At 51.9% G+C, this 25,992-nt stretch overlaps 1 protein-coding gene across 2 annotated transcripts in view; it reads left to right on the top strand.

The window, feature by feature from the left end:
* itpr2 (inositol 1,4,5-trisphosphate receptor, type 2) overlaps window positions 1-25,992 on the top strand; it is a 71,931-nt gene that overhangs the window by 19,368 nt on the left and 26,571 nt on the right. For both annotated transcript variants that reach the window (XM_035525495.1, XM_035525496.1), the window contains 5 exons: window positions 486-670; window positions 906-1,048; window positions 1,899-2,007; window positions 13,977-14,079; window positions 15,053-15,240. In XM_035525495.1, coding sequence (XP_035381388.1) covers window positions 486-670; window positions 906-1,048; window positions 1,899-2,007; window positions 13,977-14,079; window positions 15,053-15,240 — 728 coding nt within the window. The remainder of the gene's footprint in view (window positions 1-485; window positions 671-905; window positions 1,049-1,898; window positions 2,008-13,976; window positions 14,080-15,052; window positions 15,241-25,992) is intronic.

Genomic DNA, 25,992 nt, shown 5'->3' with positions numbered 1-25,992 from the left:
GCTGGAAGAAATGTCTGAGAAATGTATCACACTTCACTACTGACTGTCATCGCAAAATTGCTTAAAAAATAAAAATACGGCTAGAAAAAACTGCTGAAATGCTGAAAGTCACGGCGCTAACCTAGCCGAGCAACAAAAATACACAGATATTTTTACCAAACATATGATGTTTATTTAGCTACATCAACCCATATCACTGTTTCCCACTGACAATGAATAGGATCATGTATGCCAGGTATGATCCACCAGCATGCTGATGCTGGTTTTGTTACTATCATTATTGATGTGACTGTAGTTATTAGTTATTCATGTGACTGCCATTACTCACACACACTCTGGAGAACTGGTGAAAAATCCATGTGCTACATGAAACTCAAATGATCAGTCTGTAACGTGTTGGTGTGTCTTTTAAATGAGGCGCTGAGAAAGGCCACATCCTGAATGCAGTGTTAAGCTAAACTCCATATTTCCCATGTTCCCTTCAGCTAAAAACCGCAACATTCCCATCCCAGTGGATCTGGACAGTCAGGTGAACACGCTGTCTCTGAAGACACACACCACCATGGTGCAGCGTGCGGCTAAGGACTGGAGGCTCAACGCTGTCCGCTTTCGTCCCCGCAAGGACATTCAGGGCGGTCTGGACTATAAGAACATCATTGAGAAACTGCAGGTACTGCAGGTGATGTGGCCCTGAGACCTAGGTGATGGAGGTGTCGGGCCCCGTGACCCTGCTGGCCGAGGGTTGGAGCTCCTTCTGCAGGCCTCCCTGGTCCCTCCCAGCAGCTCACGTTCTCTCCGTTCAAACCTCCTGAGGTAGTTGTTGTTTGCACACTGTTACACCTTCATCACCTTTTCCGGGGTGTGTGTGTGTGTGTGTGTGTGTGTGTGTCCACGTGCATGTGCAGGGTATGGTGGCGTACCTGAAGGAGCAGTTCAGTCCATGGGTGGAGGCTGAGTTCTCTGTGTTGGTTGATGTACTGTACAACCCAGAGATGTTGTTTCCTGAGATGGCAAGGCTACGATGTGAAACCGGTGCTTTCATGACAAAGTGAGACGTTTATATGCACGCACGCACACGTATGCTCATACGAACACAGCCCAAGATATCAGTTATTGAAATCAAAGCTCATTATATCTCCGTGTACGATGGACTAAACCACATCCGCTCACAAGTCAAGCCAGAATTCCCCCACATGTGTGTTAAACTAAGGTGCACAATCTGTGGGCGTATATGTTTTTAACATTTAATGGTTTTCTAAATAATCATACTAAGCATTTGCACTCATCTCATCCAGCAGAGGTTGTTTTGTCCAGCTGCAGCAGGTGATCAGGGCAGGACGGTGGGCTGTCTGCATGCCTGAGAACAGGAGAAGGGTGTATGACCACCTGATGTGCCTGTGATGTTGCATAAGCACTCAGGCCCGCGTGATTCACCCTGAAAACCACAGCACAGAGCCCAGAAAAACCCACCTGCTGCAGCGCTCGCGTACTCTTATGTAATGTCAGTTAGAGGTGGGCGATACAGCAGAAATGTTCCATCACAATACTCGGAATACATTTTCGCAATACATTCATGATTTTTAAGGTTTGCTAACAAGAAACAAATACTCTGCTTCAGTCGAACACTTGCGCTCGTGTTGTGAAACCATAAGAACAATTGTATTTCAATTTTGCTTTCACAAAAATAAACTGTTTCTTAAGAAACAGGCATGGAACACTAAATACTTAGTAAAGAAAAGAGATGGTAATAATGGACTTCTTATTGATGAAGATCCCCCTCACCCTTCCCGAAAAGCGGCAGAACTGCGGAGGTTGGATGAGTTGAACGTGAAGGTGTGGCAGGGTGAGCCCGGTGGAGTTGCGCTCACCGGAGGGGTGGGTCTTGTGTCTGCTTTCAGACTGATCAAACACACCAAGAAGCTGATGGACAAGGAGGAGAAGCTCTGCATCAAGGTCCTGCAGACCCTCGAGGAGATGCTGGACCAGAAGGAGAGCTTTGACGAACGGGTCAGTCCTGGACACCCCCCACACCTTCTGCCAAACCTCACGCGGCGTGAGGGTTCGTGCTAGGCTGAGTGTAACGGCAGTGAGTTCTAAAGACAGAGTTATAAGCAGAAGATCGCAGCATAAAGGTCTAGCGTCACCTCTCCTCTGCACTTCTGTTTCTGTACAACGAAATTATTTTTTATTTCAGGTCGTATCTTTTAAAATTTATTTATTTAAGATATTGATTTTCATACAGACATGTTTTGAGGTCGTCGTAAAGTAAAATCTAAAATTAATCACAGAAAACAAAAACCCTTTGAAAGTTAACTTCTAAAACTAATTGAATTCCAGTTGTTTGTGTTTTTATTGCTTTTGAAGTGTGTGTGTGTGTGTGTGTGTGTGTGTGTGTGTGGCGGGGGGGCGTTTATGTCCTGGAGTTCTGATTGAAAGACCCGTGTATGAAACGCAGTCTGATGTTTGGTTACTACGGATATCAGTATCCATCTTCACGCAAGCCAAACCGCTGTTCTGTGCGGCGTCTCCTTATCTGTGTATCTGGTGCACTGTGTGCTAGCTGGCCTGTCTCACTCCAAGATGAGTGTTATTACGGCGGGGGTGGGATGAAGGCTGTCTGATGTAGGCTGCCTCCAGAAGGACTCCGGAGAAATCTCCAGGAGGTCTCTGCTGGCAGTCACCAGGAGAGGGTGCTAGAGGGACCTAAATGACACTTAAACCTGTTGACCCCTGAGGGAGAGGTGTGTGTGTGTGTGTGTGTGTGTGTGTGTGTGTGTGTGTGTGTGTGTGTGTGTGTGTGTGTGTGTGTGTGTGTGTGTGTGTGTGTGTGTGTGTGTGTATATATGTATATGTATGTGTGTGTGTGTGTGTGTGTGTGTGTGTGTGTGTGTGTGTGTGTGTGTGTGTGTGTGAGCGAGATGGATGACCTAAGCTCTCCCCACAGACTTCTGGTAGCATTGGCTGGGAGCTGAGAGTCTCAGACAGCTGATCAGTATTCAGCCGACAGAGCAGAGAGTGTTGTTACATAAGGCAGATGCACGTGAGGATGTGCTCGGTGTACCATGCAGAGAAAGAGAGAGTGAGACAGATGGAGAGTGAGAGGCAGAGAGAGTGAGTAACAGAAAGATGGATATAGAGTGAGTGAGAGAGAGACAGACGGACAGAGAGCGAGACCGACAGACACAGACGGAGAGTGAGTGAGATACAGATGGAGAGTGAGAGACAGACAAAGAGTGAGACACAGACAGAGAATGCGAGAGAGAGGGGGGGGCTGTTACAGCAGCCCAGCATAACAAATCAATACTGCAGAGAGCAGACTGCAGCCAGAGGGAGGGAGGGAGAGAGGGAGTGAGAGAAAGAGTGAGTGAGAGAGTGCACGAGCCAGACAGGGATGAGAAGCTTTGACGCAGCATAACTGGAGCTCCAGTCCCAACCTTCTCCTCCTGCACAGTATCTCGCAGCCTCTCACCTTTGAGGTGACGATCAGAGAAGAGTGCTGTCATTTAGAGGTGTGTGTGTGTGTGTGTGTGTGTGTGTGTGTGTGTGTGTGTCCTTGTCCTGTATGTGGTGCTGCAGTCACACACAGGCCCGAGTGCAGTTTAGCGCCGTGCTGCGTGGGAGGGGCAGGGGGAGGGGGAAGCCATGCGAGGGTGGGGCCAGGCAGTGGAGGGTGGGGCCTGGCGCTGAGCCCAGCCTGCTCAGTCCATGAGGAGACAGAGCAGGGGGTGATGTGCTTACGTAACCAGGCTGCAGTGACTGAGCCAGACTCACGTGGCCCATCACGTGTTTTTTTTCCCTCTCTCTCTCTCTCTCCCTGTCTCTCTTTCTCGCTCTCGTGACTCAGTTGCTAAGCAGCAGGTCATGACTCATGAGTATGTATAATTGGTCTGAAGGTCTCTGTGCCTTCTAGAGGTTCTGTGTGTGCGTCTGTGTAGATACAATACAGGACTCCCAACTTTGGTTTCCGTTCTGATCCTTTAACGTGCTACTTACAGTGGTAGATGAGTGGTGGTTTGTCTCATGAGGACAGCGTGGCATCCAGGGACACAGCAGCAGGGTCTGAATCAAATCTACAGAATGTCCACTAGTTTCTCAGGGCTACCCCACCCTGCTCCGTAGATGGGTCACATACCACACACGAGCTATCGTCTCTAGTTTCCACTCTGTGTGTGTGTGTGTGGGTTTATCTGAGCTCTGAGTACAGCAAGGTGATTTGAGGGTGGGTGTGGTTGGGTCAGAACGCTTCAGTACAGCTGATGGAAAAAATGTAGATATGAGTATTTTTATTAATTGGATATTTTATAGATTTAAAATGTCAGTCATTACTATTCTTGGATGACCGTGTGTGTGTGTGTGTGTGTGTGTGTGGAGGGGAGTCGCTAGGTGTAACTGAAAAATCTTGTCTTACTGCCAGTTTGACTGAATCTCACCAGTCACAAAGCTGTCGACTCTCCTTTCTTAGCTTAATACGCTACATACACTCAGGCCTTATTAAAAAATAGGAAGTGTGTGTGTGTGTGTGTGGGGGGGGAGACATCATGTCATTCAGGTCTCTGTGGCTAGTCATGCCCCAAGAGTGAACTGTCTCACATTACTCGTGTGTGTGTGTGTGTGTGTGTAAACCCACCTCTCCTGTTTGACACAGTAAAGAGAAGTTATGTAATTCTTTCTCTTTTCCTCTCTGTCAAGTTTCACACCACTGCCCTTAGGCTAAGCAGCTTTACAGATTACCAACCTCCCACTTATAAATCTCTCTCACGCGCACGCTCAGAGCCTGCGGGCCTTTCTGATAACCCCCCTGGATTATCACTATCCCAGAGCAACACACACATCAGCAGACCACCCTCTCCTGAGCGCTCAGATAAAGCGCACACTCGCTCACAATCGTGCAGATGCATAACCACCAGACTCCAACTTTCCGCGGTGTGGAGAGACGCTTGTGTCCAGGGATCCACACCTTTAAACGCATCGCGTAGTCACTGCACTATAAAAGTAGCCAGCAACGATTAGATGGGGAAGATTTAAAGAACTGATCAAATCCTCAGACGTGCGAGTTGTGCAGCAGTCAGACGTGATCTCGCAGCGAGTGTGCACACGGCCAAATTCTCCGTGGCTTAATGGCTCATGGTGAAATCCATCAGGAACGAGGCCACACCATACACCATGCCCCTTTTAAACTCCGCCCAAATCCCGACAGTCTATGCGCTTCACGTCAGGAGTATAAACCATAACATAAGCAAAACGATGCTTAAAGCATCGTGAACATTTGTCAAAGCGGATATTGGAGGAGTTGTGTGTGATGCGCGTAATCAGTTGAAAGCACTTCAATAATTTAGTTTTTAATCTTCTACAGTTTAGGTCATGTCCCCTGCGTTGAACTCCCACTTTCACACAGTGGAGAAATGTCAAAGTTTGGTTTTGAGATTTGAAACATGGCTTGTTGCCATCCTCCCAAGTCTCTAACACATTTAGGGCCGATTCCCAATCACGTTCTCCATCCGAGTCCACGTCTGGCCCTGGCAAGCGATGCCTTTATTTGGCAGTGACACGGTTGTCCTCCAAACGTCTGATAAGCCTACCGGTTTAGACGGTCTTGTGGTGCTCTTTGACGTCTTCCACAGTCTGAGAAAGTGTGGGGTTGCCATAGAGATGGCACACGGTGCACGTCTGTGTTCTGCAGAGCAAAGGGTCCCATTTCCATTCCTGTGGATGACAGTTTGCTGACGTTTCCTGATCCAACACGGTTATTAAATCTGCTCGTTAACTGGAGCATTGGATTAGGCAACAGATGCATCTGTGAAAAGCCTGCCCCAGCACGCATGGTATGCCCTCAGCCAGCGTATTGTGTGTTGGCATCTGCTCGGCTGTGTTAGCGCTCGCGCTGTAGCTCCCGAGACCGCCAGCACACCAGCCCACAGCTAACTTGGACATTTGCGTCGGGGAATTCCCGGAGAGCTTCGCCGAGTGACTCGGCCCACGTCAGTGTTGTGTGTTTCAGGGCTGCCTGTCTACTGTGGGGAGTACTGCTGCATGTTGGAGACGTTCTGTAAATTAACGTCTTTTCAGGGCTACACTGTATATTCATTGCTAATTGCTATAGCAGTATTGGCTTTGGCGGTGGTGAGCTTGCAGAAAGCTTTAATATGCAAATGTGCTTTGTAACAAATTGCAATTGACCAATCCCAGATGTTCCATATAAATATTCAAAAGGATGAATCACAACATTAACATGATCCAACAAGTGTAAATAATTTTAGACAAAATAACTGGGGGACAATCAGTAACGCATGTCCATAATGGGTCAATCAGTAACGCATGTAGGGGTAAGGTTGGGGTAGAGGGAGGGTAGGGTAGGTTGGGGTAGAGGGAGGGTAGGGTAGGTTGGGGTAGAGGGAGGGTAGGGTAGGTTGGGGTAGAGGGAGGGTAGGGTAGGTTGGGGTAGAGGGAGGGTAGGTTGGGGTAGAGGGAGGGTAGGGTAGGTTGGGGTAGAAGGAGGGTAGGGTAGGGTGGGTAGAGGGAGGGTAGGGTAGGTAGAGGGAGGGTAGGGTAGGTTGGGGTAGAGGGAGGGTAGGGTAGGTTGGGGTAGAGGGAGGGGAGGGTAGGTTGGGGTAGAGGGAGGGGAGGGTAGGTTGGGGTAGAGGGAGGGGAGGGTAGGTTGGGGTAGAGGGAGGGTAGGGTAGGTTGGGGTAGAGGGAGGGTAGGTTGGGGTAGAGGGAGGGTAGGGTAGGTTGGGGTAGAAGGAGGGTAGGGTAGGGTGGGTAGAGGGAGGGTAGGGTGGGTAGAGGGAGGGTAGGGTGGGTTGGGGTAGAGGGAGGGTAGGGTAGGTTGGGGTAGAGGGAGGGTAGGGTAGGTTGGGGTAGAGGGAGGGTAGGGTAGGTTGGGGTAGAGGGAGGGGAGGGTAGGTTGGGGTAGAGGGAGGGGAGGGTAGGTTGGGGTAGAGGGAGGGGAGGGTAGGTTGGGGTAGAGGTAGAGGGAGGGGAGGGTAGGTTGGGGTAGAAGGAGGGTAGGGTAGGTTGGGGTAGAGGTAGAGGGAGGGTAGGTTGGTGTAGAGGGAAGGTAGGGTAGGTTGGGGTAGAGGGAGGGGAGGGTAGGTTGGGGTAGAGGGAGGGGAGGGTAGGTTGGGGTAGAGGGAGGGTAGGGTAGGTTGGGGTAGAGGGAGGGTAGGTTGGGGTAGAGGGAGGGTAGGGTAGGTTGGGGTAGAAGGAGGGTAGGGTAGGGTGGGTAGAGGGAGGGTAGGGTAGGTAGAGGGAGGGTAGGGTAGGTTGGGGTAGAGGGAGGGTAGGGTAGGTTGGGGTAGAGGGAGGGTAGGGTAGGTTGGGGTAGAGGGAGGGGAGGGTAGGTTGGGGTAGAGGGAGGGGAGGGTAGGTTGGGGTAGAGGGAGGGGAGGGTAGGTTGGGGTAGAGGTAGAGGGAGGGGAGGGTAGGTTGGGGTAGAAGGAGGGTAGGGTAGGTTGGGGTAGAGGTAGAGGGAGGGTAGGTTGGGGTAGAGGGAAGGTAGGGTAGGTTGGTGTAGAGGGAAGGTAGGGTAGGTTGGGGTAGAGGGAGGGGAGGGTAGGTTGGGGTAGAGGTAGAGGGAGGGGAGGGTAGGTTGGGGTAGAGGGAGGGTAGGTTGGGGTAGAGGGAGGAGAGGGTAGGTTGGGGTAGAGGTAGAGGGAGGGTAGGTTGGGGTAGAGGGAGGGTAGGTTAGGTTGGGGTAGAGGGAGGGGAGGGTAGGTTGGGGTAGAGGGAGGGTAGGTTGGGGTAGAGGGAGGAGAGGGTAGGTTGGGGTAGAGGTAGAGGGAGGGTAGGTTGGGGTAGAGGGAGGGTAGGGTAGGTTGGGGTAGAGGGAGGGGAGGGTAGGTTGGGGTAGAGGGAGGGTAGGTTGGGGTAGAGGGAGGAGAGGGTAGGTTGGGGTAGAGGTAGAGGGAGGGTAGGTTGGGGTAGAGGGAGGGTAGGTTAGGTTGGGGTAGAGGGAGGGGAGGGTAGGTTGGGGTAGAGGGAGGGTAGGGTAGGTTGGTGTAGAGGGAAGGTAGGGTAGGTTGGTGTAGAGGGAAGGTAGGGTAGGTTGGTGTAGAGGGAAGGTAGGGTAGGTTGGGGTAGAGGGAGGGGAGGGTAGGTTGGGGTAGAGGTAGAGGGAGGGGAGGGTAGGTTGGGGTAGAGGGAGGGTAGGTTGGGGTAGAGGGAGGGGAGGGTAGGTTGGGGTAGAGGTAGAGGGAGGGTAGGTTGGGGTAGAGGGAGGGTAGGTTAGGTTGGGGTAGAGGGAGGGGAGGGTAGGTTGGGGTAGAGGGAGGGTAAGTTAGGTTGGGGTAGAGGGAGGGTAGGGTAGGTTGGGGTAGAGGTAGAGGGAGGGGAGGGTAGGTTGGGGTAGAGGGAGGGGAGGGGAGGGTAGGTTGGGGTAGAGGGAGGGGAGGGTAGGTTGGGGTAGAGGGAGGGTAAGTTAGGTTGGGGTAGAGGGAGGGTAGGGTAGGTTGGGGTAGAGGGAGGGGAGGGGAGGGTAGGTTGGGGTAGAGGGAGGGGAGGGTAGGTTGGGGTAGAGGGAGGGGAGGGTAGGTTGGGGTAGAAGGAGGGTAGGGTAGGTTGGGGTAGAGGGAGGGGAGGGTAGGTTGGGGTAGAGGGAGGGTAAGTTAGGTTGGGGTAGAGGGAGGGTAGGGTAGGTTGGGGTAGAGGGAGGGGAGGGGAGGGTAGGTTGGGGTAGAGGGAGGGGAGGGTAGGTTGGGGTAGAGGGAGGGGAGGGTAGGTTGGGGTAGAAGGAGGGTAGGGTAGGTTGGGGTAGAGGGAGGGGAGGGTAGGTTGGGGTAGAAGGAGGGTAGGGTAGGTTGGGGTAGAGGTAGAGGGAGGGGAGGGTAGGTTGGGGTAGAGGTAGAGGGAGGGGAGGGTAGGTTGGGGTAGAGGGAGGGGAGGGTAGGTTGGGGTAGAGGGAGGGTAAGTTAGGTTGGGGTAGAGGGAGGGTAGGGTAGGTTGGGGTAGAGGGAGGGGAGGGGAGGGTAGGTTGGGGTAGAGGGAGGGGAGGGTAGGTTGGGGTAGAGGGAGGGGAGGGGAGGGTAGGTTGGGGTAGAGGGAGGGGAGGGTAGGTTGGGGTAGAGGGAGGGGAGGGTAGGTTGGGGTAGAGGGAGGGTAGGGTAGGTTGGGGTAGAGGGAGGGGAGGGTAGGTTGGGGTAGAAGGAGGGTAGGTAGGTTGGGGTAGAGGTAGAGGGAGGGGAGGGTAGGTTGGGGTAGAGGTAGAGGGAGGGGAGGGTAGGTTGGGGTAGAGGTAGAGGGAGGGGAGGGTAGGTTGGGGTAGAGGGAGGGGAGGGTAGGTTGGGGTAGAAGGAGGGTAGGGTAGGTTGGGGTAGAGGGAGGGGAGGGTAGGTTGGGGTAGAAGGAGGGTAGGGTAGGTTGGGGTAGAGGTAGAGGGAGGGGAGGGTAGGTTGGGGTAGAGGTAGAGGGAGGGGAGGGTAGGTTGGGGTAGAAGGAGGGTAGGGTAGGTTGGGGTAGAGGTAGAGGGAGGGGAGGGTAGGTTGGGGTAGAGGGAGGGTAGATTGGGGTAGAGGGAGGGTAGGGTAGGTTGGGGTAGAGGGAGGGGAGGGTAGGTTGGGGTAGAGGTAGAGGGAGGGTAGGGTAGGTTGGGGTAGAGGTAGAGGGAGGGTAGGGTAGGTTGGGGTAGAGGGAGGGTAGGGAAGGTTGGGGTAGAAGGAGGGTAGGGTAGGGTAGAGGGCAGGTGAGTGTAGTGTTACTGTAGAATTGATACCACACAATCCTGTGATTTGGTCTGCACTCTTGCATACTAAATAATTTCTGTTGCTAAATTGCTAATTTTATACTGTGTACCAGGATATGAGTGTGTGCGTGTGTAAAATAATGTTAATTGTATAGTTGTTTTCATACACAATAACAGTTCATGGCGTTAGAAGGATGGCTCATATTAGCAGCAGTTTGCATAGAGATGCGCTGTGTGTCTCCTGAACGTGATCTGAGCACTCAAAGCACGTTACAGGATGACGTGTCAGCCGTGGTTAAAGGAACGGCTGTTTCCACACCATGGACCAGTCCGGAAAAACACACACACACACACACACACACACACACTGCTCTCACATGCAAGCATCGCTTGTTTGGCTTCTGCTAGTGCTGCCATTTGGGAGGACAGCTGTCCGCAGGCCCAGCCAATAGGAGAGCAGGCAGGCCACTGGACATGGTGGACAGCCAATAGGAGAACACCCAGGACACTGGACAGGGTGGACAGCCAATAGGAGAAGACCCAGGACACTGGACAGGGTGGACAGCCAGTAAGAGAGCAGGCAGGCCACAGCACAGTGAACAACCTCAGTCTTTACAATCAGAGCTGGAGAGAAAGTCCTTTATGATGAAACTCAACAGGCAATCCAGCTGTGTTCTCTCTCTTCTCTCGTTTTCTCTCAGTCTCTCATTCTTGCTTGCTCACCCTCTCTCTGTCTCTCTTCTTTTTCCATCATGGTCTCTCTCATTCTTTCTCTCCCTCTCCTGCACGTGCACTGGGTTATATAAGTGTCTCCACTGACTTGTGCCACTGTCGTGTTCATGCCTGAACAGGCCAATCGGATTTTAGGTGTATTGGGTTTTTTACCCCCTTTTTCTCTCAACAAGCCCATTTCATCAGCGTTAAAGCCAGCACTCATCACTCAGCACCTTTCAGATCTTCTCAGACCTCAGACAGACTCTGTGTTGGTGTCACTGTGAGGAGGTATACACACTTCTACAGATTGTGTTAGAAACGGCTCACACGTTTCGCTGGCCATTTGCTGTGTTTGGCCCCTCACGAGCACCGCGTTTGGCAAACCCCTGCTGTCTCCTGATCCGCAGATACTGTCGTCCCGCGAGCCATGGGGAATTGCTTGAGAATCTCAGCTTGTTTTTCGGCCCAGCAGGGAGGTGCTTTCATTAGACCCACATACGCTGGTTTTGGCAGCTTAGCGGCTCTTAAGTGCATAACACAGAAACATTTGGTGAAGAATCCAGCCAGGAGACGACCAGTTTGGAACGTTGTTCCCTGCCGATGCAAATGTCTGATGCAAATAAAGTATAAAAGTCAAAGCTAAACAGTCTCACCCAGACCAGCGACCACTTGCGAGTTTTCCCCCTCAATGGCGTCTGTGTCTTCTGAAGGGTAAAAGCTGGAGATGTTTGGGTGGAGAGTGGAGGGTGGTTAGAGGTGCTGTCTCACATCTACCCCATCTATCACCCCCCAACTCACTGTGGTGTTGGTACCTGTCAGGTGTGTACAGACAGAAGGTGGAGATGACGGGGGGGCTGTCTAGAGCATCCTGGGTTTGGCCAGTTCAGCCGCAGTGTGGCGTGCCTACGCACATTTTAAAATGAATGCCCCTCTCTCTACACCTCCCTCTCTCATCCTCTGTCCTTACTTCACCTGACTTTTTTTTTTTTTTTTTTTTTTTTTTTTTTTTCCCAACTCCTTGCAGCACCAGACAGATGAGTCAGGCTGGCACACCTAACCCCCCCCCCCCCCCCTCTCTCTCACTCACTCGCTCCCCCACGCACCCCTCCAAAGCCTTCTGGTCTTTTGCAGGAATCTGCAAGGGAGAAGCATCTGGAGGGATGTGTGCACGTGCGCGTGTGTGTTTACTGGACTCTTCCAGACATCGAAAGCAGACGTGTGTCTGAACTGACTGCTGATGAGACAGTGTTCACTGGGAAAGAACATAAGTCACATGTGTTCACTGGAGAAAGAGTGAGTGTGTGTGTGCATCAGGGGAGAGAGAGAGACTGAGAACCTGTTCTTCTGTTCACCATGCAGCTCCTGCTCTCTGGGATGTGTGTGTGTGTGTGTGTGTGTGTGTGTGTGTGTGTGTGTGTGTGTGCGCGCGTGCGTGCGTGCGCGCCTGTTTGGAAGGACCAGACTCCGAGTGGCTCAGAGGCCCAGTGGAGGAAGGGCCATTAGGTGCCCGCGCTGTCTCCATAGTAACACTGAGTAAGGGGATTCGGGGGGTCTGTCTAGCCAGCCCCACCCCCACTCCTAGCCCCATGCCCTCAATGCTCTAGCACAACCCGGCTGAGTACTGGAAGCCTCACGGAGGCACGCTGGACACACCACCGTCCCCACGGGCAACGCAACCACGACCCAGGGTGCCTCTCTCCCCCCGCAGCCAGAAGGGGGGGTGCTGTGAGGGAGAAGGATGGAGCGAGTGAGAGGAGGATATGGAGAGGCTAAGGGACCATTGGCTCCACCCCTCGTTCCACCTGTTTTCCTCATGCTCTCCCAGCATGACACCACCAGGTGTTGCGTAACACCCCGTCTGTCTGTCTCTGAGTCGTCTATCTCTCTCTACACCTCCTCCACCTGGCTGTTTCACCTCTTCCTCGGTGAAGCAGGACTGTGGTGGGATGATGGCTTCCTTCCTTTGTCTTCTTATCTTCTCCTCACTCTTCCTGGTACATAATTGGAGTAGTCGCAATTACAGTTTATAATAGTTACGTAAAACACACTATTGTGCGAAATATGTGAATCGTCCCTTACACAACATGGAGCACCTTTTTTATATATATTTTGGGTCTGACCTACAAAGCACATTTTCTCTCGTGTGACGTGTCCAGGACAGGTGGGAATGGTTCCACTCCCGGTAGCTCTGATCAGAAAGTGCGTTTAACCTAACTGGGGCACACACACTAAACCTGGCTGCGATGCAAACACTGCTTGTTTCTCTCCAGAGGTTGTTGTCTCTCGGCGTAAACCCAGAGGTCATGTTTCTCTTTAGTTCAGCCGTACAGAGGCTAGTGCAGCCGGGTTTGGCCCACGGCCCCTGCATGCGACTCACACGCAGGCTGCTGGGCAACCCATATATAATATACGTGTCTCCATAGTGACACACTGAGGGGCTCAGGGAGGGTGGGGGGATTGTGTGTGTGTGTGTGTGTGTGTGTGTGTGCACATATCCTCACACACACTGGTTCAGAAGGTATTCAGTCCCCAGTTGATTCAATTATATCCATTCAAAATCAAATCCACAACACATTATAGTGTTGAATGAATATAATTGCCATGTTTACCCATCAGTCTACACTTAATCACTCAGAACGGTGAAGTGAAAACGTGTTAAAAAATGAATTAAAAATCAGAAACTGAAAATCACGTATTGCTGTGACACTCCAAGCTGTGGTCCGGTGCCTTCACTCAGATGTGTGGGGGCCTATAAAATTCATTTAAATGTTTTTTGTTTTGGTCGGGCCCCGCCCCCCATTCCATTTAAATTTTTTCTCATTTAAATCTTTTCCATTCAGATTTTTAGGTTTTTAACAGTTTTTCTCTTTAGAACCAGAAAGTACTGAACAAACTAAGTTAAGCTCACTGTGACGGATATGGGGGGGGGGGGGGGGGGGGGGGTTTGCTATTGGCATAGCCGAAGCTTGCTAATCTAAGTATACCATGATGCATGATGGGATTTGTAGTTACATGAGTCCGTCTGTGGTTTCTGCATTGCAGCAATTAGAGGGTTCTGGGTGTGTCACAATTTGAATTTTGTGTGTGTGTGTGAGAGAGCACATTCACATTCAGATAGATGTCATTTAAATACTTAAGTAAAAATAAAAGATTTGTTTGCTGTTTTGGACCTCTACTTGAACCTGGTCCAGTTGTATTAACCAATCATAACATGTCTCTACTCTGAAGCTCCTCCTTTCTTGTCAACTATTTTTACAAGCGTAGAGAAATTTAGTTAAGCATTAAGCATTTGAAGGGCGGGGCTTTGCCAAAGGTTTTGCATAGGGGGCAGGGATTAAAGGGAGGCGTGTCCTACACTGGCTGAAGTTGGCAAGAACGGCAAACTCGGGAGCAGCTTTTAAGCAACATGCACTGCTGTCTAATGATGTCATATTTGATGCCACTGAGATGTAACTTGGTTGACTTGTAATGTATGAAGTTCACTGACCTTCACGTCCTGCCGACGTATGCAAGTCTCGCAGGACTGGAGGACCTTCAGCGGTGAGGTGCCATAACTGCCTGGTCTCTCCTTCTCTCTCCATTCACAGGGCAACACACTACGGAAAACGCTGCTGACCCACTACTTTGGCACTCAGCGACCCCACACCAAGGCTCTGGACCATGCCCCTGCTGGAGTTTCCTCCCCCGGAGGTACAGAGCTCAGCGAGCGCCATACATCCCTCCGAACACACCAGCACAAGCACCCTCACGTCACGCGTCATGTCACGTTCGCTCTAAGCTGCCTTCGAATCATGTGAGCCGCCACCAGAACATTCCCAGGCCAGGAAGAAGATGGTCCGTGAGTGCACTGGAGCCAGGAAACATGTAAACCTTCTTGTATGTACAGAATTTACACTGACAAATGAACATATGCCATATACCTTGCAGTGTATTAAAAACAATGATAACCCTGTACTGTGACTTGGATAAAGATTGACCTCCATTATTTTGCATGAAAACTGAGACTCATCCAAAATACTAGCACAACACACATTTTTAATTTGTTAGAACTCATTTGCATATTTCTGCCTTTTATTGTGGTAATTAACAAATGATGCGCTCATTAATGATTTAAGTGCTCAATGTAAACTGGTGAGATTCTGTCAGTGGTCAGTCATTCTTTTGTGGTAGCTACAGACACGTTCATACAGAGAGGGTCAGTGTGTGTGTGCACGCGCGCATGTTTTGGCTCTGTTATGTGTGTTTGCTTGCATGTATGTTTGTGTGGGTCTATGTGTGGGGTGTGTTGAGGGGTATTGTGCATCAGTGAGTTTTGTAATTTGCTGTAATATTCGTGTTTGGAGAACTAGCTCACCAGACCAGTGTGTTTAAGGAGAGAGCAGCGCTGACAGGTTTTACTGACTCACCTGCAGGGGTGTGTGTGGGGTTTATTTACACCACAGTCCAGGAGTGACTAGGAGCCCCAGCCACCTGGATGGTCATGTGCGTTGCTGCTGCAGAAGGCTCCAGAAATAAGATCAGAAATAAGAGTTTTTGATTATTTTACTGAGGGGTCTGTCAGGTTGTGTTTAATGTGTTTTACAGTGCTCTTTCTTCAGAACTGCAATAGTGTCTGTTTTAACTTTTTAGAAACAAAGTCCTGTGTGTGTGTGTGCCCGTTCAGTGGGTTCTCCAGGGCTGGACGCTGACAAGCCTGGCACGACTCCGGGGGATATCCAGTGTTTGCTGGATAGTGTGGGAGCGTCTGAGTTAGTCATCCATCTTATCGTCAACACCAAGAATGACCGAGTTTTTGAAGAAAGCATCTTACTGGGTATTGCACTGCTACGGGGAGGAAACACACAGATACAGGTAAGTGTATATATACACACACACACACAGGTGCGTACGTACTTGCACACACACACACACACACACACACACAGGTGCGTACGTACTCCACACACACACACAGGTGCGTACGTACTTACACACACACACACAGGTGCGTACGTACTTACACACACACACACACACACACACACACACACACACACACAGGTGCGTACGTACTTACACACACAGGTGCGTACGTACTTACACACACACACACACACACACACACAGGTGCGTACGTACTTACACACACACACACACACACACACAGGTGCGTACGTACTTACACACACACACACACACAGGTGCGTACGTACTTACACACACACACACACACAGGTGCGTACGTACTTACACACACACACACACACAGGTGCGTACGTACTTACACACACACACACACACAGGTGCGTACGTACTTACACACACACACACACACAGGTGCGTACGTACTTACACACACACACAGGTGCGTACGTACTTACACACACACACAGGTGCGTACGTACTTACACACACACACACGTGCGTACGTACTTACACACACACACACACACACACACACACACACACAGGTGCGTACGTACTTACACACACACAGGTGCGTACGTACTTACACACACACACACGTGAGTACGTACTTACACACACACACACACACACACACACACACACAGGTGCGTACGTACTTACACACACACAGGTGCGTACGTACTTACACAGGTGCGTACGTACTTACACACACACACACACACACACACACACACAGGTGCGTACGTACTTACACACACACACACACACACACAGGTGCGTACGTACTTACACACACACACACACACACACACACACACACACACACAGGTGCGTACGTACTTACACACACACACACACAGGTGCGTACGTACTTACACACACACACACAGGTGCGTACGTACTTACACACACACACACACACACACACACACACACACACACAGGTGCGTACGTACTTACACACACACACACACACACACACACACACACACACAGGTGCGTACGTACTTACACACACACACACACACACACACACACACAGGTGCGTACGTACTTACACACACACACACACACACACACACACACACAGGTGCGTACGTACTTACACACACACACACAGGTGCGTACGTACTTACACACACACACACACACACACACACACACACAGGTGCGTACGTACTTACACACACACACACAGGTGCGTACGTACTTACACACACACACACACACACACACACACACACACAGGTGCGTACGTACTTACACACACACACACAGGTGCGTACGTACTTACACACACACACACACACACACACACACAGGTGCGTACGTACTTACACACACACACAGGTGCGTACGTACTTACACACACACACAGGTGCGTACGTACTTACACACACACACAGGTGCGTACGTACTTACACACACACAGGTGCGTACGTACTTACACACACACACACACACACACACACACACACAGGTGCGTACGTACTTCACACACACACACACACAGGTGCGTACGTACTTACACACACACACACACACACAGGTGCGTACGTACTTACACACACACACACATACACACAGGTGCGTACGTACTTACACACACACACACACACACACAGGTGCGTACGTACTTACACACACACACACACACACACACAGGTGCGTACGTACTTACACACACACACACAGGTGCGTACGTACTTACGCGCACACACACACACACACACACACAGGTGTGTACGTACTTACACACAGGTGCGTACGTACTTACACACACACACACAGGTGCGTACGTACTTACACACACACACACACACACACAGGTGCGTACGTACTTACACACACACACACACACACACAGGTGCGTACGTACTTACACACACACAGGTGCGTACGTACTTACACACACACAGGTGCGTACGTACTTACACACACACACACACACACACACACACACAGGTGCGTACGTACTTACACACACACACAGACACACACACACACAGGTGCGTACGTACTTACACACACACACAGACACACACACACACAGGTGCGTACGTACTTACACACACACACAGACACACACACACACAGGTGCGTACGTACTTACACACACACACACAAGTGCGTACGTACTTACACACACACACACAGGTGCGTACGTACTTACACACACACACAGGTGCGTACGTACTTACACACACACACACACACAGGTGCGTACGTACTTACACACACACACACACACACACACAGGTGCGTACGTACTTACACACACACACAGGTGCGTACGTACTTACACACACACACACACACACACACAGGTGCGTACGTACTTACACACACACACACACACACACACAGGTGCGTACGTACTTACACACACACACAGGTGCGTACGTACTTACACACACACACAGGTGCGTACGTACTTACACACACACACACACACAGGTGCGTACGTACTTACACACACACACACAGGTGCGTACGTACTTACGCGCACACACACACACACACACACACACAGGTGTGTACGTACTTACACACAGGTGCGTACGTACTTACACACACACACACAGGTGCGTACGTACTTACACACACACACACACACACAGGTGCGTACGTACTTACACACACACAGGTGCGTACGTACTTACACACACACAGGTGCGTACGTACTTACACACACACACACACACACACACACACAGGTGCGTACGTACTTACACACACACACACAGACACACACACACACACAAGTGCGTACGTACTTACACACACACACAGACACACACACACACAAGTGCGTACGTACTTACACACACACACACAGGTGCGTACGTACTTACACACACACACACACACACACACACACACACACACACACACACACACACAGGTGCGTACGTACTTACACACACACACACAGGTGCGTACGTACTTACACACACACACACACACACACACACACACACACACAGGTGCGTACGTACTTACACACACACACACAGGTGCGTACGTACTTACACACACACACACACACACACACACACACACACACACAGGTGCGTACGTACTTACACACACACACACAGGTGCGTACGTACTTACACACACACACACACACACACACACACAGGTGCGTACGTACTTACACACACACACAGGTGCGTACGTACTTACACACACACACAGGTGCGTACGTACTTACACACACACACAGGTGCGTACGTACTTACACACACACAGGTGCGTACGTACTTACACACACACACACACACACACACAGGTGCGTACGTACTTACACACACACACACACACACACACACACAGGTGCGTACGTACTTACACACACACACACACACACACACACACAGGTGCGTACGTACTTACACACACACACACACACACACACAGGTGCGTACGTACTTACACACACACACACACACACACAGGTGCGTACGTACTTACACACACACACACACAGGTGCGTACGTACTTACACACACACACAGGTGCGTACGTACTTACACACACACACACAGGTGCGTACGTACTTACACACACACACACAGGTGCGTACGTACTTACACACACACACACAGGTGCGTACGTACTTACACACACACACACACAGGTGCGTACGTACTTACACACACACACACACACAGGTGCGTACGTACTTACACACACACACACACACAGGTGCGTACGTACTTACACACACACACACAGGTGCGTACGTACTTACACACACACACAGGTGCGTACGTACTTACACACACACACAGGTGCGTACGTACTTACACACACACACAGGTGCGTACGTACTTACACACACACACACAGGTGCGTACGTACTTAAACACACACGCACGTACGTGCGTACGTACTTAAACACACACGCACGTACGTGCGTACGTACTTAAACACACACGCACGTACGTGCGTACGTACTTAAACACACACGCACGTACGTGCGCACACACGTACGTGCGCACACACACGTACATGCGCGCGCACGCACACGTACGTGCGCACACACACGTACGTGCGCACGCACGCACACGTACGTGCGCGCACGCGCGCACACACACGTACGTGCGCACGCACACACACGTACGTGCGCACACACGCGCGCACACACACACGTACGTGCGCACGCACACACACCGGTACGTGCGCACACACACGCACTTACACGTACGTGCGCACACACACACGTACGTACACGTACGTGCGCACACACACACGTACGTACACGCGCGCGCGCGCACACACGTACACGTACGGACACGCGCGCGCGCGCACACACGTACACGTACGTACACGCGCGCGCGCACACGTACAAGTACACGCACGTACGTACGCGCGCGCGCGCTCACGCACGTGCGTACGCGCGCGCGCGCTCACGTACACGTACGCACACGCGCGCACGCGCACGAACGTACGCACACACGCACGTACGTACGCGCGCACACACATGCGCGTACGTACGCGCGCACACACGTACGTACACGCGCACATACGTACGTACGTGCGCACACACACACACACACAGGTGCGTACGTACTTACACACACACACACACACACACAGGTGCGTACGTACTTACACACACACACACAGGTGCGTACGTACTTACGCGCACACACACACACACACACACACACAGGTGTGTACGTACTTACACACAGGTGCGTACGTACTTACACACACACACACACAGGTGCGTACGTACTTACACACACACACACACACACACAGGTGCGTACGTACTTACACACACACACACACACACACAGGTGCGTACGTACTTACACACACACAGGTGCGTACGTACTTACACACACACAGGTGCGTACGTACTTACACACACACACACACACACACACACACACAGGTGCGTACGTACTTACACACACACACAGACACACACACACACAGGTGCGTACGTACTTACACACACACACAGACACACACACACACAGGTGCGTACGTACTTACACACACACACAGACACACACACACACAGGTGCGTACGTACTTACACACACACACACAAGTGCGTACGTACTTACACACACACACACAGGTGCGTACGTACTTACACACACACACAGGTGCGTACGTACTTACACACACACACACACACAGGTGCGTACGTACTTACACACACACACACACACACACACAGGTGCGTACGTACTTACACACACACACAGGTGCGTACGTACTTACACACACACACACACACACACACAGGTGCGTACGTACTTACACACACACACACACACACACACAGGTGCGTACGTACTTACACACACACACACACACACACACAGGTGCGTACGTACTTACACACACACACACACACAGGTGCGTACGTACTTACACACACACACACAGGTGCGTACGTACTTACGCGCACACACACACACACACACACACACAGGTGTGTACGTACTTACACACAGGTGCGTACGTACTTACACACACACACACAGGTGCGTACGTACTTACACACACACACACACACACAGGTGCGTACGTACTTACACACACACAGGTGCGTACGTACTTACACACACACAGGTGCGTACGTACTTACACACACACACACACACACACACACACAGGTGCGTACGTACTTACACACACACACACAGACACACACACACACACAAGTGCGTACGTACTTACACACACACACAGACACACACACACACAAGTGCGTACGTACTTACACACACACACACAGGTGCGTACGTACTTACACACACACACACACACACACACACACACACACACACACACACAGGTGCGTACGTACTTACACACACACACACAGGTGCGTACGTACTTACACACACACACACACACACACACACACACACACACAGGTGCGTACGTACTTACACACACACACACAGGTGCGTACGTACTTACACACACACACACACACACACACACACACACACACAGGTGCGTACGTACTTACACACACACACACAGGTGCGTACGTACTTACACACACACACACACACACACACACACAGGTGCGTACGTACTTACACACACACACAGGTGCGTACGTACTTACACACACACACAGGTGCGTACGTACTTACACACACACACAGGTGCGTACGTACTTACACACACACAGGTGCGTACGTACTTACACACACACACACACACACACACAGGTGCGTACGTACTTACACACACACACACACACACACACACACAGGTGCGTACGTACTTACACACACACACACACACACACACACACACAGGTGCGTACGTACTTACACACACACACACACACACACACAGGTGCGTACGTACTTACACACACACACACACACACACAGGTGCGTACGTACTTACACACACACACACACAGGTGCGTACGTACTAACACACACACACAGGTGCGTACGTACTTACACACACACACACAGGTGCGTACGTACTTACACACACACACACAGGTGCGTACGTACTTACACACACACACACAGGTGCGTACGTACTTACACACACACACACACAGGTGCGTACGTACTTACACACACACACACACACAGGTGCGTACGTACTTACACACACACACAGGTGCGTACGTACTTACACACACACACACAGGTGCGTACGTACTTACACACACACACAGGTGCGTACGTACTTACACACACACACAGGTGCGTACGTACTTACACACACACACAGGTGCGTACGTACTTACACACACACACACAGGTGCGTACGTACTTAAACACACACGCACGTACGTGCGTACGTACTTAAACACACACGCACGTACGTGCGTACGTACTTAAACACACACGCACGTACGTGCGTACGTACTTAAACACACACGCACGTACGTGCGCACACACGTACGTGCGCACACACACGTACATGCGCGCGCACGCACACGTACGTGCGCACACACACGTACGTGCGCACGCACGCACACGTACGTGCGCGCACGCGCGCACACACACGTACGTGCGCACGCACACACACGTACGTGCGCACACACGCGCGCACACACACACGTACGTGCGCACGCACACACACCGGTACGTGCGCACACACACGCACTTACACGTACGTGCGCACACACACACGTACGTACACGTACGTGCGCACACACACACGTACGTACACGCGCGCGCGCGCACACACGTACACGTACGGACACGCGCGCGCGCGCACACACGTACACGTACGTACACGCGCGCGCGCACACGTACAAGTACACGCACGTACGTACGCGCGCGCGCGCTCACGCACGTGCGTACGCGCGCGCGCGCTCACGTACACGTACGCACACGCGCGCACGCGCACGAACGTACGCACACACGCACGTACGTACGCGCGCACACACATGCGCGTACGTACGCGCGCACACACGTACGTACACGCGCACATACGTACGTACGTGCGCACACACACACACACACAGGTGCGTACGTACTTAAACACACACGCACACACACGCACACACGTACGTGCGCGCGCACACACGTACGTGCGCGCGCACACACGTACGTGCGCGCGCACACGTACGTGCGCGCGCACACACGTACGTGCGCACACACACGCACGTACGTGCACACACACACGCGCACACACACGTACGTGCGCGCGCTCACACACCGGTACGTGCGCGCGCACACGCACATACACGTACGCGTGCGTACACGTACGTACGCACACGCACACGTACGTACGCGCGCACATACGTACGTACACGCGCGCTCACACACACACACACAGGTACGCACGTGTATACACACACACACACACAGGTACGCACGTGTATACACACACACACACACACACAGGTACGCACTTGTATACACACACACAGGTACGCACTTGTATACACACACACAGGTACGCACGTGTATACACACACACACACACAGGTACGCACGTGTATACACACACACACACACAGGTACGCACGTGTATACACACACACACACACACAGGTACGCACGTGTATACACACACACACACACAGGTACGTACGTGTACACACACACACACACACACAGGTACGTACGTGTACACACACACACACACACACAGGTACGTACGTGTACACACACACACACACACACACAGGTACGCACGTGTATACACACACACACACACACACACACACACAGGTACGTACGTGTACACACACACACACACACACACACAGGTACGCACGTGTATACACACACACACACACACACACACACACACACAGGTACGTACGTGTACACACACACACACACACACACACACAGGTACGTACGTGTACACACACACACACACACACAGGTACGTACGTGTACACACACACACACACACACACAGGTACGTACGTGTACACACACACACACACACACACACACACAGGTACGTACGTGTACACACACACACACACAGGTACGTACGTGTACACACACACACACACACAGGTACGTACGTGTACACACACACACACACAGGTACGTACGTGTACACACACACACACACAGGTACGTACGTGTACACACACACACACACAGGTACGTACGTGTACACACACACACACAGGTACGTACGTGTACAAACACACACACACAGGTACGTACGTGTACACACACACAAACACACACACACAGGTACGTACGTGTACACACACACAAACACACACACACAGGTACGTACGTGTACACACACACACACACACACACACACACAGGTACGTACGTGTACACACACACACACACACACAGGTACGTACGTGTACACACACACACACACACACACACAGGTACGTACGTGTACACACACACACACACACACACACAGGTACGTACGTGTACACACACACACACACACAGGTACGTACGTGTACACACACACACACACACACACACACAGGTACGTACGTGTACACACACACACACACACACACACACAGGTACGTACGTGTACACACACACACACACACACACACACACAGGTACGTACGTACTTACACACACACACAGGTACGTACGTGTACACACACACACACACACACACACAGGTACGTACGTGTACACACACACACACACAGGTACGTACGTGTACAAACACACACACAGGTACGTACGTGTACACACACACAAACACACACACACAGGTACGTACGTGTACACACACACACACACACACAGGTACGTACGTGTACACACACACACACACACAGGTGCGTACGTACTTACACACACACACACAGGTGCGTACGTACTTACACACACACACACAGGTGCGTACGTACTTACACACACACACACAGGTGCGTACGTACTTACACACACACACACACAGGTGCGTACGTACTTACACACACACACACACACAGGTGCGTACGTACTTACACACACACACAGGTGCGTACGTACTTACACACACACACAGGTGCGTACGTACTTACACACACACACAGGTGCGTACGTACTTACACACACACACAGGTGCGTACGTACTTACACACACACACAGGTGCGTACGTACTTACACACACACACACAGGTGCGTACGTACTTACACACACACACAGGTGCGTACGTACTTAAACACACACGCACGTACGTGCGTACGTACTTAAACACACACGCACGTACGTGCGTACGTACTTAAACACACACGCACGTACGTGCGTACGTACTTAAACACACACGCACGTACGTGCGCACACACGTACGTGCGCACACACACGTACATGCGCGCGCACGCACACGTACGTGCGCACACACACGTACGTGCGCACGCACGCACACGTACGTGCGCGCACGCGCGCACACACACGTACGTGCGCACGCACACACACGTACGTGCGCACACACGCGCGCACACACACACGTACGTGCGCACGCACACACACCGGTACGTGCGCACACACACGCACTTACACGTACGTGCGCACACACACACGTACGTACACGTACGTGCGCACACACACACGTACGTACACGTACGTGCGCACACACACACGTACGTACACGCGCGCGCGCGCACACACGTACACGTACGGACACGCGCGCGCGCGCACACACGTACACGTACGTACACGCGCGCGCGCACACGTACAAGTACACGCACGTACGTACGTACGCGCGCGCGCGCTCACGCACGTGCGTACGCGCGCGCGCGCTCACGTACACGTACGCACACGCGCGCACGCGCACGAACGTACGCACACACGCACGTACGTACGCGCGCACACACATGCGCGTACGTACGCGCGCACACACGTACGTACACGCGCACATACGTACGTACGTGCGCACACACACACACACACAGGTGCGTACGTACTTAAACACACACGCACACACACGCACACACGTACGTGCGCGCGCACACACGTACGTGCGCGCGCACACACGTACGTGCGCACACACACGCACGTACGTGCACACACACACGCGCACACACACGTACGTGCGCGCGCTCACACACCGGTACGTGCGCGCGCACACGCACATACACGTACGCGCGCGTACACGTACGTACGCACACGCACACGTACGTACGCGCGCACATACGTACGTACACGCGCGCTCACACACACACACACAGGTACGCACGTGTATACACACACACACACACAGGTACGCACGTGTATACACACACACACACACACAG

The sequence above is a fragment of the Electrophorus electricus genome, chromosome 4, assembly GCF_013358815.1.
Source record: "Electrophorus electricus isolate fEleEle1 chromosome 4, fEleEle1.pri, whole genome shotgun sequence".
NCBI classification, from domain to species: Eukaryota; Metazoa; Chordata; class Actinopteri; order Gymnotiformes; family Gymnotidae; genus Electrophorus; species Electrophorus electricus.
This window is presented reverse-complemented; position numbering and strand designations above follow the sequence as displayed.